At 35.0% G+C, this 17,330-nt stretch overlaps 1 protein-coding gene across 2 annotated transcripts in view; it reads left to right on the forward strand.

The window, feature by feature from the left end:
* Window positions 1–17,330, forward strand: part of CDH10 (cadherin 10) — a 186,576-nt gene that overhangs the window by 120,442 nt on the left and 48,804 nt on the right. For both annotated transcript variants that reach the window (XM_027520259.1, XM_027520260.1), the window contains exons 3-5: window positions 12,833–13,127; window positions 14,643–14,762; window positions 15,191–15,358. In XM_027520259.1, coding sequence (XP_027376060.1) covers window positions 12,833–13,127; window positions 14,643–14,762; window positions 15,191–15,358 — 583 coding nt within the window. The remainder of the gene's footprint in view (window positions 1–12,832; window positions 13,128–14,642; window positions 14,763–15,190; window positions 15,359–17,330) is intronic.

Here is a 17,330-nt window from a genome sequence, read left to right on the forward strand (position 1 = left end):
CCTCCTGGAAATGTCCTGAGGTGCAGACCAGCTGTGACCTCTGGAGACCCATCCTTGGGCCAGCAGCATGTCTATGGGTGGCTACAACACTTCCTGGGGGCTCTCCAGTCCTGCCTCTGAGCCTCACTGCCTCACAGTCTAGGAGGAACAGCCAAGGTGCAGAGCGGGCCTGTGCTGCCCAACGTGGGTGGCCATGTGTGGCTCATCCTGGGAGGTAGTCCAGTAGGGATCTGCCTGGTTCTGGCAGTTTGAAGAGTCAGAGGAGGTGGGCCTCAGGGGCAAGGCAGCTCCTCAGGCTGGATGTCTGTGGTTCAGAATGATTCAGGGGCACCATCACTGGCTTCTGGATGCCAAAGGCCATGAAGGAAAGTTGACTAGGATGATGCTGAAGATCAGACTGGTGGCCAGGTTGCTGAGAAAGTCCAGCTTGGCATGCTTGGTGGGGTTGTTGACGTTTACTTGAGGAGGAAGATGAGCACCTAGCCCATGCAAGTCTGTAGCATCAGGTAACTGGAGGAGGTGAGCTGGGACCCTGCTCTATGATGGTCTTCAGCTGGGAGGTAGTCACCAGCAGCAGCCTGATGCAGCATGAGTGTGGCCTTGGCTGTTTACATAATGGTTAAAATTAAAAAAAAAATGATAAAGCATATCTGTGCTTATACAGAAGGGCTTCCCTGGTGGCTAAGATGGTAAAGAATATACCTGCAATGCAGGAGACCCAGGTTCAATCCCTGGGTTGGGAAGATCTTCTGGAGAAGGGAATGGCAACCCACTCCAGTATTCTTGCCTGGAGAATCCCATGAACAGAGGACCCTGGAGGGCTACAGTCCATGGGGTCACAAAGTGTCAGACACAAGTAAGTAACTAAGCACACAAAAAAATTTTTGATGAGTTGGAATTAAAATCTGTGGTTTAATAAATGTGTATTTTAAATCCTTAGGAAAAAAAATTAGATCTATTCCTAACACCACACAAACACACACACAACATAATATCCAGATGGTAAAAGTGAGCTACATGTCAAAGAAAAAGCTTTAAAAATATTAAAAGCAAAGAGATTATATGAAAACATAAGTATGAGTTTTGGTTAGGAAATATTTCTTGAATAAGATACAAAAAGGAATAACTATAAAATAAATTATTGATGAATTTAAGTATGTTGAAATTAAGTACTCTCTAAGACAAAAGGAACTACTGCCAGTGTTAAAAGAAACTTCCCAGACTAAAAGAAGAAACTTGCAATTATATAACCAAGAAGCTATTAATATTCAAGTATATAAAGAATTTGTTACAAATTGAGAAGAAAATGACAGAGCAAGAGGAACAAAAGGATAAAAAAGGTATCAAAGCACAAAAGAGATACATAAAATCACCTATGAAAATTAAGTGAGAAAGTGTGTCTCATTCAAAGGAATAGCAAGTGTTAAAACAGGAGATGGAATAAACTCAGCATGTTCAAGAAACAGGAAGGTCAATGTGATTTCAAGTAGTTAAAGGGAAAAATGGAAAGAGTTGAGGCCAGCATGACAGGCCAGGACTACGTCACGATGAATGTTGTGAATGATGGTGAGGCATTTAGACTTTGTTCTAAGTGTGATGAGAAACCATGGGTGGATTTTGAGCAGTTATGGCATGTACTGACTTGTATTTTTAAATGATGCCTCTCGTTAGTGGTTAGTGGGTGGAGAGTAACCATAGAAAGATGGAGCTAGAGCTGTGGAGGCTAGGTGCACAATTTAGTGACAGGTTATAGTGACTTGTATTGGAATGGCAGTGTGGGGGCTGTGAGAAGCAGTTGGAGATATATTTGCAGTCCAAAAAGATTTGCTTATGGAATACATGGGTAGAATTGGGGGAAATAAATCAATGGCCTCTAGGATTTTAGTTTGAAAACCTGGCTAGATAATCATGCCGTTTACTAAAATGAGAAGAGTTGATTTGTGGGAAAGATGAAGATTAAACATTCAGTTTGGGACAAGTACTATTACTCACTTTGCAAAAATATAATATATGGAAGGAAAAGATGCACATAAACTTCAAGATGATTATATGTATGAAGATGTGAGGAAAGGAATGAAAGAACAGAGAAGGCTTCAACTGATGAATTACAGTTTATTTTAATTTTATTTTCCTTCTTAAAGCAAAAAGAATCCAACATAAATTTGCAAAATATTGACATTTATGGAACCCTGGTGCTCACTTTTTGCTTTATTATTCTCTATTTTTCTTTATATTCCATTATATTGGCATCCATTTCCTTTGGGAGTTATAGCCAGACTTAAAAGCCAAGTGTTTTTGGTGGGTGAAGCTGGTGGGGTCAGAGGGAAGGTAGGAAGATATCAAGATAAATTATGCTAACTTTGAACTGAGGAATAATAATCATAGGAAAATATGTATATCAATACTGCACATTTCAATGTATTTTCACAAACCAGTTTAAACTTAGAATTCTTTGAATTTTTATTCCCTCTTCATTTCTATTACGTTACCATTATATACTTTATTCCAGTATCCAAAGATAGTATGATTGTTTTGTATATTCATTAGTTATTTATATTTACCACATAATTGCAGTTCTGATGTTGTCATGCCCTTCACAAGTTTTATTTGATGTTGTTTTCTTCTGTAGAAACTTCAGTTTAACATTCCTTTAACTGAATGCCTATTGGGGTAAATACCCTTAGTTTTTGTCCAAAAACACATTTATTTCACCTTTCTTTAAGAAGCCTATTTCTGCACAGTGTAGAATTTCAGGTAGCTCATTATTTTCGGTAAGATGTTGTTCCATCATGTTTTGACTTCCATCATATCTTTTCGGAAACAGGCAATTAGACTAATACTTGCTGCTTTGAAGTTAATGTATTTTTCTTGCTCCTGAAAACTTTTAGTTTTCTTTATGTTATCAAATTTCAAAAATGTGACTATAATGGGATTATTTGTTGTTTTACTTTTATTTGAGCTTCCCTGGTGGCTCAGTCAGTAAAGAATCTGCCTGCAATGCAGGAGACCTGGGTTCAGTCCCTGGGTTGGAAAGATCCCCTGGAGAAGGGAATGGCAACCCACTCCAGTATTCTTGCCTGGAGAATTCTACAGAAGAGGAGTCTGGCAGCTACAGTCCATGGGATCACAAAGATTCAAACATGACTTAGCGACTGACACTTTACTTTTATTTACTCTTTCAGAGTTTCTCAGATCTTACTGAATCTGCTTCTTGGTATCTCTCACCAGTTTTTAGAAATTCTTACCCAGTTTTTTCCTTCAAATATAATTTCATTTCATTCTCCTTTCTTTTTTCCTAGATATCCAATTTCATGTGTGTTGTACATTTTGAGTTTATCTCACAAGCATCAAATGATCCTAATTTTTTCTCATGATTTTTTCTTTCTTCATTTCAGGTTTGCATTATTTATATACCTAACTCTAAGCTGACAATCTCTTTTTACCTTCCAAAACATTAATCTTATGTTTTACTAACCCAATCTGCTATAAAAACTCTATAGATTTATGAATGTCAGATATTGTATTTTTGGTTTAGAAAGCTCTTTTTTTGATTCTTTTCTCAATTTCCATTTTTCATCTGTTCTTTTCCTTACATTTCAATACCTAGAATTTAAGGTTTTAATTTAGTGGTCTAGGGCCATATTCATAACTCCTGATTCTGCACATCACATCGCTTTTGTATTTTATGTACACATACACACACAGACGTGAACAAACGGATTTGTGAGGGAGGGGGGTTATGATAGCATTCATAGCCCTTTTTCGGATTTCTATTTTAGTCATTTCAGTCAGTACTTTTAAAAATGCAACGACTGTAAAGATCCAAACCCCTTTTCATTTTCCCCTCCTTGCCCATAGCCCATAGAGACAGCAGGTAGTTGCCTGGTCCTTCTCCTTTGGGCATCCAATTATGTACTTATCACTCTATAATTTTCAAGATAAAAGCAGCTTTACAAGCCTTACAAATCCAACAGCTTCAAATACTGCCTCTGTTGCAAAGTCTCCAAAACTTGTAAGTCATAAAATGGCACACAGAGAATTCTCATTAGTCTCCTTAATTTAGTTTAGTTCAATCCACTTCAAGAAATAATTATTTAAATAAACTCCTTCTGTGAATACGTATCTCTAGCCCTCTCCTTCCCTTCATATCATTGTATCTTTCTTGATTAAGAGGAGGAAGGAAAGATTATCAGCTGCCTGTGTCACTCATTAAGAAGAGATGATCACTCTTCATTATTTCTTCTCTGATTTCTGTAGACCTTATTAATCAAAAATGGATCTCTTGGTTTTAAGTATTTTGCACATACGACAGAGGATGAGATGGCTGGATGGCATCACTGACTCGATGGACATGAGTCTGGGTGAACTCTGGGAGTTGGTGATGGACAGGGAGGCCTGGCGTGCTGTGATTCATGGGGTCACAAAGAGTCGGACACGACTGAGCGACTGAACTGAACTGAATCTTTTTAGACATGTATTTGTGCTCACTGTGTGTGCTCAGTCGCTCAGTTGTGTCTGACTCTTTGTGGCTCCATGGACTGTAACCCTCCAGGCTCCTGTGCGCATGAAATTTTCAAGTTAAGAATTCTGGAGTGAGTTGCCATTTCCTACTGCAGTGGGTCTTCTTGACCCAGGGATCCAACCCGCATCTCTTGTGTCTCCTGCACTGGTAGGCAGATTCTTTACCACTTGCGCCACCTGGTTAGACATTATTTACATATATTCCCTTATTACAAGTCTAAGATGCTTAAGAAGACTTCAAGTTGTGGAGAAAAATATGGTGTGAAATGTTCAATGTCATTTTCACACCACAAGGGAATACTTTGCATAATTTAGTGATTTTCAAAACAGTAAGACAGACGATGCCAGGCTTCTGAAAGAATATAAACTTTCTCTGAAATATTTCCCCAATAACTCTCTTTGGAGAGGAAAACTAATACATAATTAGGAAAGAACATGTCTACTGTGGGTTATGCATACCATTTAAGATTGTGAAGCAGATAATGCCCTAGAAAACTATGTTTACAGAAAACTTAAATAAATGCCTTCAATGAAAGCTTGGTATCTTCACAGTACTGGGAAAGAAATGTATAAGTTGAGACACTGTGTGACCATGAATTGGCAGCATTCCTTGCAGGAGATGTCTTCTAGAATTTATGCTAAGAAGTCCGACCTGCTGCAGGGTCTTGAGTAATTCCCAACAACTTCTAAGAAAGACCTCCAAAATGTAAGATAATCCTAAACTGAATTTACCAGTTAAGGTGGCGCAAAAGCACAAAGCCAATTTTCAGTAGGCTGAACTCTCAAAAGACCAAATGGGAAGAGGAATCTCTGGTTTTTGAATGTGGGCAACCCCTGGAGTTTGTACATTTGAAGGAGCTCTCTAGAGACTCTGTCAAATTTGGATGACAACCACTTAAGTTTTTTTCGGATCCTAAATTATTTAGACAACATTGTCTATCAATCACTTAATCCTCTGTACTTGCTTCTGGTCCCAGAGAGAAATTGTTCAGATAAGTGTTTATTAATCTGAGTCATCTGTGTGGGCTATTTTTAAACTATCGTTTTTAGTTTTGCAATCCATTCCATTGATAAGCTTTACTTCTCATCCCCATTTCTATTTTTTGGAGGAAAAATTGTTTCATTGGGATTCATAAAAAATTATGTATATTTTTCTGTATCATTAATAGGAAAATAATGTTCAATTTTACTCTGTAAACTTTGCACACTCAAGATTTGCAACCTCTCTCACCCTTTTTCCCCCTACTTTCAACAAAATGAGTAACTACCTATTTATTTCTGGCCAGATTCCATTTGCTGTAGTATGCTTTCAGCTGCATTCTGGTATGAGACCATCTTCATTATCTTTTTTAATTGGATGCAAATTTAAAGTTACTTGATTCAGTGCCTTAACTTCCATTGATATTATAATATCAAATGTTTTATTATGTTAGTCACTAGAGCAATTAGAGCAAAATGCTAATGATGATGGTACCAGAATAGCATAGCATATTTGCCACATGCTGAATTTTTAAAAAAACAAATATAGAATATATTGGCTGTTTGAAAGAACAGCAGGCATAAAATTATCACTGTATATTAGAAAATCTATTCAACAGTTTCTGATATTTTGAAGTTAATGAATACACACAAATGAGAAATTGTTAACTTCAGATAGTGCTTCTTATAATCCTTTTGATTCATTTATCAAAATGTGTCCTTCAATAACTAGTCCATCTGTGTATGCTCAGTCATGTCCAACTCTTTGCAATCCCATGATTGTAGCCTTCTAGGTTCCTCTGTCCATGGGATTTCCCATGCAAGAGTACTGGAGTGGGCTGCCATTTCCTTCCCCAGGGACCCAACCCAGGTATCTAACCTTCATCTCTTGCATCTCCTGGCAGGCAGATTCTTTACCACTGTGCCACCTGAGAAGCCACTTCAATAACTATTAATAGTCTAACCACTATAAATACAATCATAATATAATTCTTCAAGTATAATTCTAATTTTCTCAAACCAAATACCAACGATAACCAATATCCAAAAATGTATCAATATTCTGAATGAGGAAGAATCCCACCTAACAATATAAATTCCTCAGACTTTTACTGGCAGATTGATAGATACAATTTTTTACATTTTAAAACTTGGTCATTTTTCTTCTAGCCAAGGAGAAAAATACAAGAGAAAAATTTTTTATTAGTTATCCTTTTGGTGACAAATTAAATTCCCTGTACTTAATAGACCAATACTTTGACTGCTTTTATATTTCCAAATTTATGTGAAAAACTGAAAAATAAAAATGACTGATATTAAGAAGTAAAATTTCCACCAACAAAGTACTCATCCTGAAGTGTAATCTTAAATTAACTATGTGACAAAAATTGATTGGATCTCAGTTTCTTCCTCTTAATGGTAAAGGTGGTCTTAATCTATATAAGCCACAAGACCCCTTTTAGCATACAAACTTTGTTTTAGACAAGTATCTTAAAATGAACATGAAGCTTTACATGAAATGTTTTAAAATTATCAGAAATCTGCCACATTTAAAATTACTAGCCTTTAATTAAATAATTTGTTGCTAAAATATTTATTCAAATTCAATGGATTATTTAGTTTTAATTATTAAACTAATCAATATAAGCAAATGAGTTATAATAACCACATCCAAATTTAGAAAGTTAAATAATAGGAAAATGACTTATAAATGTGCAGCACACTATCAGTTGTTCTATTTTCATTAATTGTCATGTATCTTGCCATGTCCTTTATCTACTTGTGAATTTACAAGTAACACAGCAGGTTGTGAATTTTTAATAGGCTTTCCTCAAGGAAAGAAAAGGTCAGTATTAACATAAAATTCTTCTTAAAGATTTGTGGCACAAATGTTTCACACTGGAGAACAGGTGTTACCGAGGAACTAAAGCTTCAATAATCTGACATTTTTTTTTTTATATTTAAAGAAACTTTAATATCTCACAGAATAAAATAGCACAAGGTCAAATCAATATAAAATTTATTTCCGGGTAGATGCTATAAGTTCTTTGGCACTTTTTCCATAATCTTTCTTCTCAATAACACAAACAACTGATTTTGTTCAATTAAATGTTTAATAAATCCAAGTACTGATAACTAATATCTAAACCAAAAAATGTAAGAGTAATGAGAAAACTACAATTGTAAAAGATTAAATCTTTCCTGATCTTTGCTTATTATAATAAGTGAATTGGAATGTAAAATAAAATTTCTATCACAAACACAAGAAATGAGGGAGACAAACAATAGCAGGGTAAGAAGAGAAGAGAAGGGAATGCAAAAAAGAAATAATTACGGTAATAAATAGAAGCTTAAAAAATAGAAGCCTAAAAAATAGTTTAGGGAGAGGACTATAATTAAAGAACTTTGTCCGTTGGTCCTTTTCTATAACTTTTAGAAAATCAGCATCATCGTCATACCCTTTACTAGTTAACTCTCATCTCCCGTTAGGTTTATCTAGAGTAAAAAGCAACTTGCCAAGTCTCAGGACATGTAGAAATGCATCTTTCTGCCTTATATCATGTATCTGTTTTATCTCTTTACTTGTCCAATTCTCACATATGTCTATTTAAATAATATTTCAATAAACATAGACTAACGCAAAGCCCCCAAATATGGTCATTTTGTCCCTTTAGTCTAGTGTTAGTGTTCCATTGTTTCCTTCTGTGAGAAAAGAACGTTTTTTTCTTTACTTTTATGCAAGTTCTTAGAGTTCAAGAGAAATATATTATGTCTAGTTTCTTAAAACCAACACATAAATCCACAGATCTAATTTGTTTCTCTTACATTTGAGAGTGAAGAAGTCTTTTCATTTCTGAATTATGAAACCAGCAGTCCAGCTTCCAACTGACATCTCTTTGATTCCCAGCTATCATGTTCAATTTTCTAATCCAACGGAAACTCCCCCAGTATGTGGTCCAATTACAAGATTTAATTTTCACTCTCTGTAGTATAAGTGAAGGTAAGAATCCTGCTGTGATTCATATTCCAAAACTGAGCTTTCTAAAAATTAAAATCTCACCATACCAGCAACTTCTTTTTTGTATGTCTAACTGATTAGAAGAGCAGAACTGGTCTTAATGATTCCCATCTTGCCTTATTTCCATCTCCACTCTGAATCTGTGTTCTATATTCATCCAATGTTCTTTATGAGATATAAAATTTGTAAAGTGCAGAAAAAAAAAATCCCCAGGTTTAAACCTCTACTCCTTCTTTACCATGAGACTTGTGTGATATATATTTAAGGAACTCCACTCTTTTCCATAAGCTAGTTTAGGGATTCTCTGTGAATTTCTATTACTGTGTTTGAATCCCCCATAGTACTAGGATGAAACTGTTGATTTCCTTTTAGAAAGACTTGATTCTTATGAGAGTAGCTAAATATTTCTCAATTAAAATTGTTGAATGAATAGACAGTAAACACTGTAAATGTCTAAAAGACATCATAAAGTTATCTGATGAAATGATTGATAATATCAATAATCTCGTCTTGAACTATTTGTTTCCCAGACAGAACAAGAAATATGCAATTCTTATATCTGTCATTTGGAAAATTGAAGCTGTATTGCACATTCATATGATTGGAAAGTTTCCCAGCAACTATGTGCATTTTCAATTACTAAAATGTTTCAATCTCATGACTTTTTTTCCCTGGACAACACAGTTATATGTTACTTCTGAGAGATGTTTTGTTAAACACAGATATTTCTTATTTCTCAAGCTTACTTTGTTGTTTATGAATAGATAAAAATGCAGTAAAAAAGTATTTGTTACCTGACTTCTAGAACTTCTTCTCCAAAGTACCTATCCATTTGAAATTTTCTTTTTTTATGTTATATCTGTAATAATGAGGTTTTTACCCAGAAATCAGGAAAATTAAGTTTGATCCAAATTTAACGGCTAAGTGATGATTACTACAAATAATTGAAAAATAAACTGCTTTTATAAACGAAAGAGTAACCAGTAATGCAATATAGTGGGGGGGAGGAATTAAATATTTGTTTAATTTAAACAATTTTGATGTCCACTTCAAAATACTTTCACAGGCAAGTTCTTTGACATAAGCGCCTATAAAGCAAATGAACTTTCAAATAAGGGAAAATATTCTACTTTAGAGAGAATATAATCTGTATAATATTTCTACAGGTAATTAGATAAAAATTTTTGCTGGTTTAAGTAAAGAGGAAAAAAAATCAAACCTATTTAGGTAAATATCTAATTCTATAATATTTTGCATAATTGAAGGATATTGTCTCTAATTTTTATTTCTCTAAGTTACAGGTAAGTATGCCTATTCTTTTTAATGACTACATTTTATATAAGTATTAAAAAAAAAAAACGTGTAACCAATAAACTTATTTACAAAGCAGAAACAGACTCACAGACATAGGAAAAAAAAAACTTATTGTAACCAAAGAGGAAGGAGGGAGAGGAATAAATTACATATATGGGATTAATAGATACATACTACTATATATAAAATAAACAAAAATGACTTACTGTCTAATACAGGAAACTATATTCAATATCGTAATAACCTGTAGTAGAAAACAATAAAAAATAATGTATAACCAAATTAATTTGCTGTATATCTGAAACTAACCATATTGTAAATCAACTATGAAAGTGAAAACTATATTGTAAATCAACTATGAAAGTGAAGGGGAAAGTCACTCAGTGTGTCTGACTCTTTGCCACCCCTTGGACTATACAGTCCATGGAATTCTCCAGGCCAGAATACTGGAGTGGGTAGCCTGTCTCTTCTCAAGGCGATTTTTTCAACTCAGGGATCGAACCTGCGTCTCCCACATTGCAGACGGATTCTTTACCAGCTGGGCCACAAGGGAAGCCCAGGAATACTGGAGTGGGTAGCCTATCCCTCCTTCAACAGATCTTCCCAAGCCAGGAATTGAACTGGGGTTTCCTGCATTGCAGGCAGATTCTTTACCAACTAGGCTATCAGGGAAGTCCAAAACTACACTTCAATTTTAAAAAAGACAACATGGACATGATGATGTCTAAGTAATACTACATGCTTCACCAAAACTTTAAAAATCTGCACATTTTTTTCTATTTCTTACCAGACAAAAAGCAAAATAAAAAATTTAAATGATAATCTCTTACTGTAAATAATCAAACCATGATCATAGCATTAAAAACATGTTTATTGGTTGGGTGATACAGTTAGACAAAAACTTATAATCCTTGTGTTTTACAGAGCCATGCTCTATTTATCTTATGGCTAAGTCTCTACCTTCAGGGGAAGAATTCTGTGACAAGAAAGGGAGTTTTCGTATCTGAAACTGGCACATCCATTTCCAGACCATGCTCAAAGTACTTGGGACTCATTATTCCCTCCCCAGACATCCTTAAATTGCTTCTAGATCCTGAAGAGTCCCTTCTCCAGGTCAGGCTACCAAAGGCCAGATTTACCCATTATTATATGAAGCTTTAATCCTGAGGCCGGTCTAGTGTGAATTTGTTAAAAACTATACAGTCACCCCTCCACAACTGTGAGCTCAGTGTCTGTGAAAAGTGAAAGTGTCAATCGTTTCTGACTTTTTATGACCTCATGGACTGTATCCTACCAGATTTCTCTGTCCACAGAATTCTCCAGGCAAGACTGCTGGAGTGGGTAGCCATTCCCTTCTCCCGGGGACCTTCCCAATCCAGGGGTGAAACCCAGGTCTCTTGCATTCCAGGCAGATTATTTACCATCTGAACCACCAGGGAGATTCAACCAATAGCAGGTGGTAAAAATGGTGCACAATCCGTGGGTGGTAGAATCCACAGATGCTCAACCTATAGATACTGATGGCTGAGGGCTTCCCTGGTGGCTCAGTTGGTAAAGAATCTGCCTTCAGTGAATGTGACCCAGGTTTAATCCCTGGGTCAGGAAGATCCCCTGGAGGAGGGCATGGCAACCCACTGCAGTATTCTTGCCTGGAGAACTCCATAGACAGGGAAGCATGATGGGCTACAGTCCATGGGGTCGCAAAGAAATGGACATGACTGAGTGACTAATACACACAGGACTTCACTGTGCCATTTTATGTCAGGATTCAAGAATCTTCAGAGTTTGGCATCCACTGGGATCCTGGAATCAATACTCCATGGATACTGCAGGGCAATTGCTGCTGCTGCTGCTGTCACTTCAGTTGTGTCAGACTCTGTGTGACCCCATAGATGGCAGCCCACCAGGCTCCACAGTCTCTGGGGTTCTCCAGGCAAAAACACTGGAGTGGGTTGCCATTTCCTTCTCCAATGCATGAAAGTGAAAAGTGAAAGTGAAGTCGCTCAGTCATGTCCGACTCTTCGCGACCCCATGGACTGCAGCCTATCAGGCTCCTCCGCCATGGGATTTTCCAGGCAAGAGTACTGGAGTGGGGTGCCATTGCCTTCTCCAAGGCGAATGCCAAATGATACATGGGCTCCTGGACAATATTAGGACTGGAATGGGATGTGCACCGGGCTGAATCCGTATGTATGCATGTAAAGCTATTTGATGTGATGACTAGATTCTGGAAGATCAGTGTTGTTGCTCTGTATTGCATTGTTTCTGCATAAAACTTGTTTACATTTGTTAAGAAGATAGATTTGACAGGGTAGGAAGCTAGATAGAGCATATGTTATTTAATTGTTTATTAGCTTGATTTATATCTTTCAAATTTATAGACTGGTGTTATATAGACATCTATTCATACTCTTGCTCTGAACTCTACAAATATTTCTTGGGGCAGCTGCTGTTTTTTGTATGAATCAAAGAATGACGGGTAAGTTTCCTAATGTAGGAGCTGTGTCATGCAACTTTGCCTGTCCTACAGTCCTTAAGATATTGTGAATTCCCCAACAGAAATACAGTAATTAATAATAAGTTTACAGGAGATAAATGCTGTGTATAATATGAGAGTAAAAGGATTTTCCATTCACAGCAAGAGATGAGAGCAGCAGTGTTTACATCAGCATATCAAGACTGATGACTTATGTCTTTGTCAGGAGTTATTTGCTTACAGAAATGGTTATATACCAAGCTAAGCAAAGAAAGGAGCTGTGTTTGGTTTATTTTATTACTTTCTTCCATTTGGAATAAAAATCACACTGATATGGAAATGGCTAGTCCTATTGTTTAAAGTATATAGATGAGTGTGATCATACTTATTCAGCTCTCATTTCAAAAACTAAGATAACTGACCCCATTATTCAAAGATGGGGCTTGAGAGACCTTCTTTGAATTCTTTCTGCATTATGTACCTTTAGACATTATCATGGACATGCTCATTTTTATTTCCCCTAGCTTCATTCAGACCAAGATAAAGGAGATGGATCCCTCAAATATATTTTATCTGGAGATGGAGCTGGTACTCTTTTTATTATTGATGAAAAAACAGGTGACATTCATGCCACAAGAAGAATTGATAGGGAAGAAAAGGCCTTTTATACTCTACGTGCACAAGCTATTAACAGAAGAACTTTGAGGCCGGTAGAACCAGAGTCTGAGTTTGTGATCAAAATCCATGATATCAATGACAATGAGCCAACGTTCCCAGAGGAAATTTATACAGCGAGTGTTCCTGAAATGTCGGTTGTAGGTGAGTTCATTTACAATGTTTATGGCGGTATTCAAAATATATGAAAAATATTTATCAAGAAATTCTTAGACTATTGTGGTCAATTAACTGAAGTCATGTTTGATTTCCTAAGAGTACATACTTAATTTTATGAATAAAAAATGAGTCAGAAAAAAGATTAATGCATTTTTCACCTCCTATGGGTTTGTAAATTTCTACAATATAATAAATAGACACTTCCCTCAAAAATCCAAGAAAATGCCATTGAACTTCAGTAGAAAACTATGAAGACACAAATGTTTGTCACATGTATTTGGAGAATAATTGTGTAAAATTCTGACTCCAAATATGTTATAAGTACACTTAGAACACCATAAATGTAATCTGGAGTCTTTATAGGTGTACTCTCATTGTAATTTGTCTAAAGAGTTTGCATTACCTAAATGACATGAACAATGAAATTAATTAGATTTTCTACTATACTTCATATTAAATTTTTAAAAATATTTCACTATAGCCATTATATATAAAACTTTCTTGATATAAATATCTTATTCAAATAAACCAGTTAAAAATTAACAGCTAATGACAAATGGATACAGAATTACAAAATTCAGTTGCAAAAGCTGTGAAACAGAATGTGTGAAAAAACTGGAAGTATAACATTCAAGAAAATAGAATTTGCTTTTCAATAAATAAATAGAAGTTGTTGGTAGGCAAAGAAAATTAAGACTGATTTCATGTTTTTGTTAAATAAAGAACCACAGAAAAGTAAATATCAGGAAACAATGATAACATTTATAGAGATATGTATTCAGATTTAGTAAAATGTATTCATTTCTCAAATGTAAGAGAAGTTAACTGATGAAGTAATTCTGATATATTTTCCTTGTAACAAGTATAATAGAAAATGTCATACTGCTTTTCTCAAAAGCATTGTTCAGGGATTATTATTCAATATTTACTTCACTAAATCCCAAGGACTTTTGGCAATCACCTTAATATAAAGCCCTTTTATATATTTTGAACTTTATTAAATAGCTTTTAATAGTTCATGGGACTTGGGATCATCTTGGACTGTTTCTAAATTTAGAATTTAATCTATTCATAAAACTGTATTCTGGAGCAGATGTTAATTATTTTTATAGTTAATTAGTGGAGAGAGGGAAAGAAAAGCATACTTATTCCTTTGTGATTAGATATGCCCTTTACACGAAACAAATCTATTATGTGAAAGTGAATTTAAATATCAAACCGGAGCATTTCTAAAGTGTCTGCCTTTACTATAATCTGATACACTGTCAGCATTATCTATTACATGAATGAAATGCACCTGTTGGCTAAATAAAATACCTTGTTGAATTCAAAGTTTACCTCTAATAACTCTCTCCATATTTTTTCATGTAAATTATATACAAATGTTTCTTTAAGAGGTCATTATTAAAGCCAAAAATCATTCAAGTCGTCCATGAAAACCAGTGCTTTTGCTCCTCCTTCTGGTACTGTGCAGAACTAAGCTGAATTTGGATACTTCAGGTACTTCTGTGGTGCAAGTCACAGCTACAGATGCCGATGACCCTTCCTATGGAAACAGCGCCAGAGTCATTTACAGCATACTTCAAGGGCAGCCATATTTCTCTGTGGAGCCTGAAACAGGTCAGGAATCATGAATCAGTGTTTATTTATTTAATAATCTCTATGATCGTTATAAGTTTAAAAAAAAAGGAACAACACCTGAACATTATACTCACAGAAGAGTGATGATGCCACAATTAAAGGTATAAGAACTCGAAGTTGAATGATTGCACAAACTAATGGGAATATACCTGCTTTTATATTTTTCCATCTGGGTTTAGGGCACTAGGTAGCATATATGAGATTCTTTAGAAAATAAAAGAATGTCACAAATTGGAAAATTTTTACTAAGAATCATTTTTATAATCTGTAGACAATAAAAAGCAATGGAGAAAACATTTTTGTCTTTCAAAAATCACTACTTTGGATTTGCAATTTGTAAGCTTAATCAAATAACAATTGAGATTTTAATGACCGTAAAAGAAGTTTTCTTTTTTTTTTGTTTCAAGGTATCATAAGGACTGCTTTACCAAACATGAACAGAGAAAATAGGGAGCAATATCAGGTGGTAATCCAGGCCAAAGACATGGGCGGCCAGATGGGAGGCTTATCAGGGACCACCACGGTCAACATCACGCTGACGGACGTCAATGACAATCCCCCGCGCTTCCCCCAGAGTAAGCTTTCTTTAACGGCCTTTCTGCAGGGCAAAAGCTTTAGAGTGAAAAAAGAAAAAAAAAAAAAAAAAGCAACTGTCATTCATTTCCTTTAAAACAGATTGAAATGTGCTACAAGGATGAAGAAAAAAGATGTATATTCTGATGAATTCATTGTTTTTAAAAGATAAAAATTAAACATTTCAAACATAGTTCTTTCAGACACAGAGGGCTCTATGATCACAAACTCTCTCCATATATATTTATATGTACCTATATGTTCTATGTCCATGGTTATCATCTAAGAACTATTTCTATCAGTTAGCAAAGGAAATGTTTTATTAAAAAAAAAAAAAAACTAAGTTATACTTTTACAGTGAATGTGTTTATTTCTACTTAGAAATTAATAAGGAGGATTCTAATTTAAGGATAAAATTTTTCAGTAAAATATCTAATTTTTCATATTATAAAGACTTAGCCCAAAAAAAAAAAAAAGACCTAGCCAAAAAGAACTACATAGGTAGAAACTTACAAACTAATCAGACTTCCATTTACTATCACTATGCTAGGCTTGCAGGTGTTTAGAATAGCAATCTTACTAAAACAGTTTGTATTTCTGATCTATTTATAGATTTATTTTGTGGTTTAAAATGAATCCTTCAAATTCTCGAAACAGGTCAGGAATAGGTTAAGAACCATTAGCATCTGACCATATAATTACATTTGTTTATTCTCTTTTATACAAATTTTTTAGAAAACATGCAGCTAGAGCAGATGATATTGGGTCTTAGAGGACTTTGCCAAGACTTGGTCAATTTCCTGTTAATCTAAAAGACCCTTTGTTTCAAGGTGGATTCTCACATTGCTAGGAAATGTGGTATAAAACAGAGGCTTTGGGATGATTTGTGTTTTTAATTTTTAACATTTGCTGCATATAAACTTCTAAATTGATCTCCCAATTTTAGCTTTTTTTTTTGCCTTATGTAACTTTGTGTTTAGATATTAAAACGTAAAAAAGCAATAGCTTTACGTGATATTTATATGTTTATACTAAAGACCATTACACAGAAAGAATTATAGGCTAAGAATTACTGTGTTGTTTTGACTCTTTAGAAGCATTTTACCTTTCTTCTTGTACCAGTTTTATCTAACTTTGATTATTAATAGTGCATGATTTTAATCAAATTGTTTAAAATCGTGTGTGTTGAAAGATTATAAAATTCATATAGAATAATCTAGAGTGGACTAATCATATACTCATGTATTTTTGATGATATTTTGTTAGATATTTAATTTACATGTCCTTCAGCCATTGCTATTGTGGTATTTGACCCAAAACACAGAGAGAAGAGGGTCTGCTTATCCTGTTCTCCAATTATCAGGCCTCAACTTCAGGGTAATTTTAGTATTGGCAGGGAAACGAAAATCAAGAATAAATCTTTATAGTTCTTTCAAAACAGCTGTAAAGACATGTCTGTACACTAAAACTTGACTTTCACTTTTTACATTTCTGACTACCTTTTAGCATGAGCCTCTTACCAAGAGAATAGAATACAAATCTGGAAAAACAAACTGTAACTAGCTGCACAGTCCACAATGAGCAAAAGTATTTGTGAGAAAAGTATTTTGAGTAGAAGACAACCATTAAAAGGATTATTACATTTTATTTTTTTTTACATTTTATTCTTAATGTTAATTATTTATTTGGCTGCATCGAGTCTTACCTGCAGCACGTAGGCTATTTCGTTTTGGCATGCAGGCTTCTCTCTAGTTGTGGCCCATGGGCTTGTTTCCCTGTGTCATGCAGGATTTTAGTCCCCTGACCAAGGATTGAACCCATGTCACCTGCACTGGAAGGTGGATTCTTAACCACTGGAACAGCAGGGAAGTTCCAGGATTATTAGAGTTTCAATTCCCAAGAACATATATGCACATGTGTCCAAAATACACAGCCTATTGAAAATTTATGTGTTTTATAAACAAGTTAATAGAT

This window comes from Bos indicus x Bos taurus, chromosome 20 (genome assembly GCF_003369695.1).
Source record: "Bos indicus x Bos taurus breed Angus x Brahman F1 hybrid chromosome 20, Bos_hybrid_MaternalHap_v2.0, whole genome shotgun sequence".
NCBI classification, from domain to species: domain Eukaryota; kingdom Metazoa; phylum Chordata; class Mammalia; order Artiodactyla; family Bovidae; genus Bos; species Bos indicus x Bos taurus.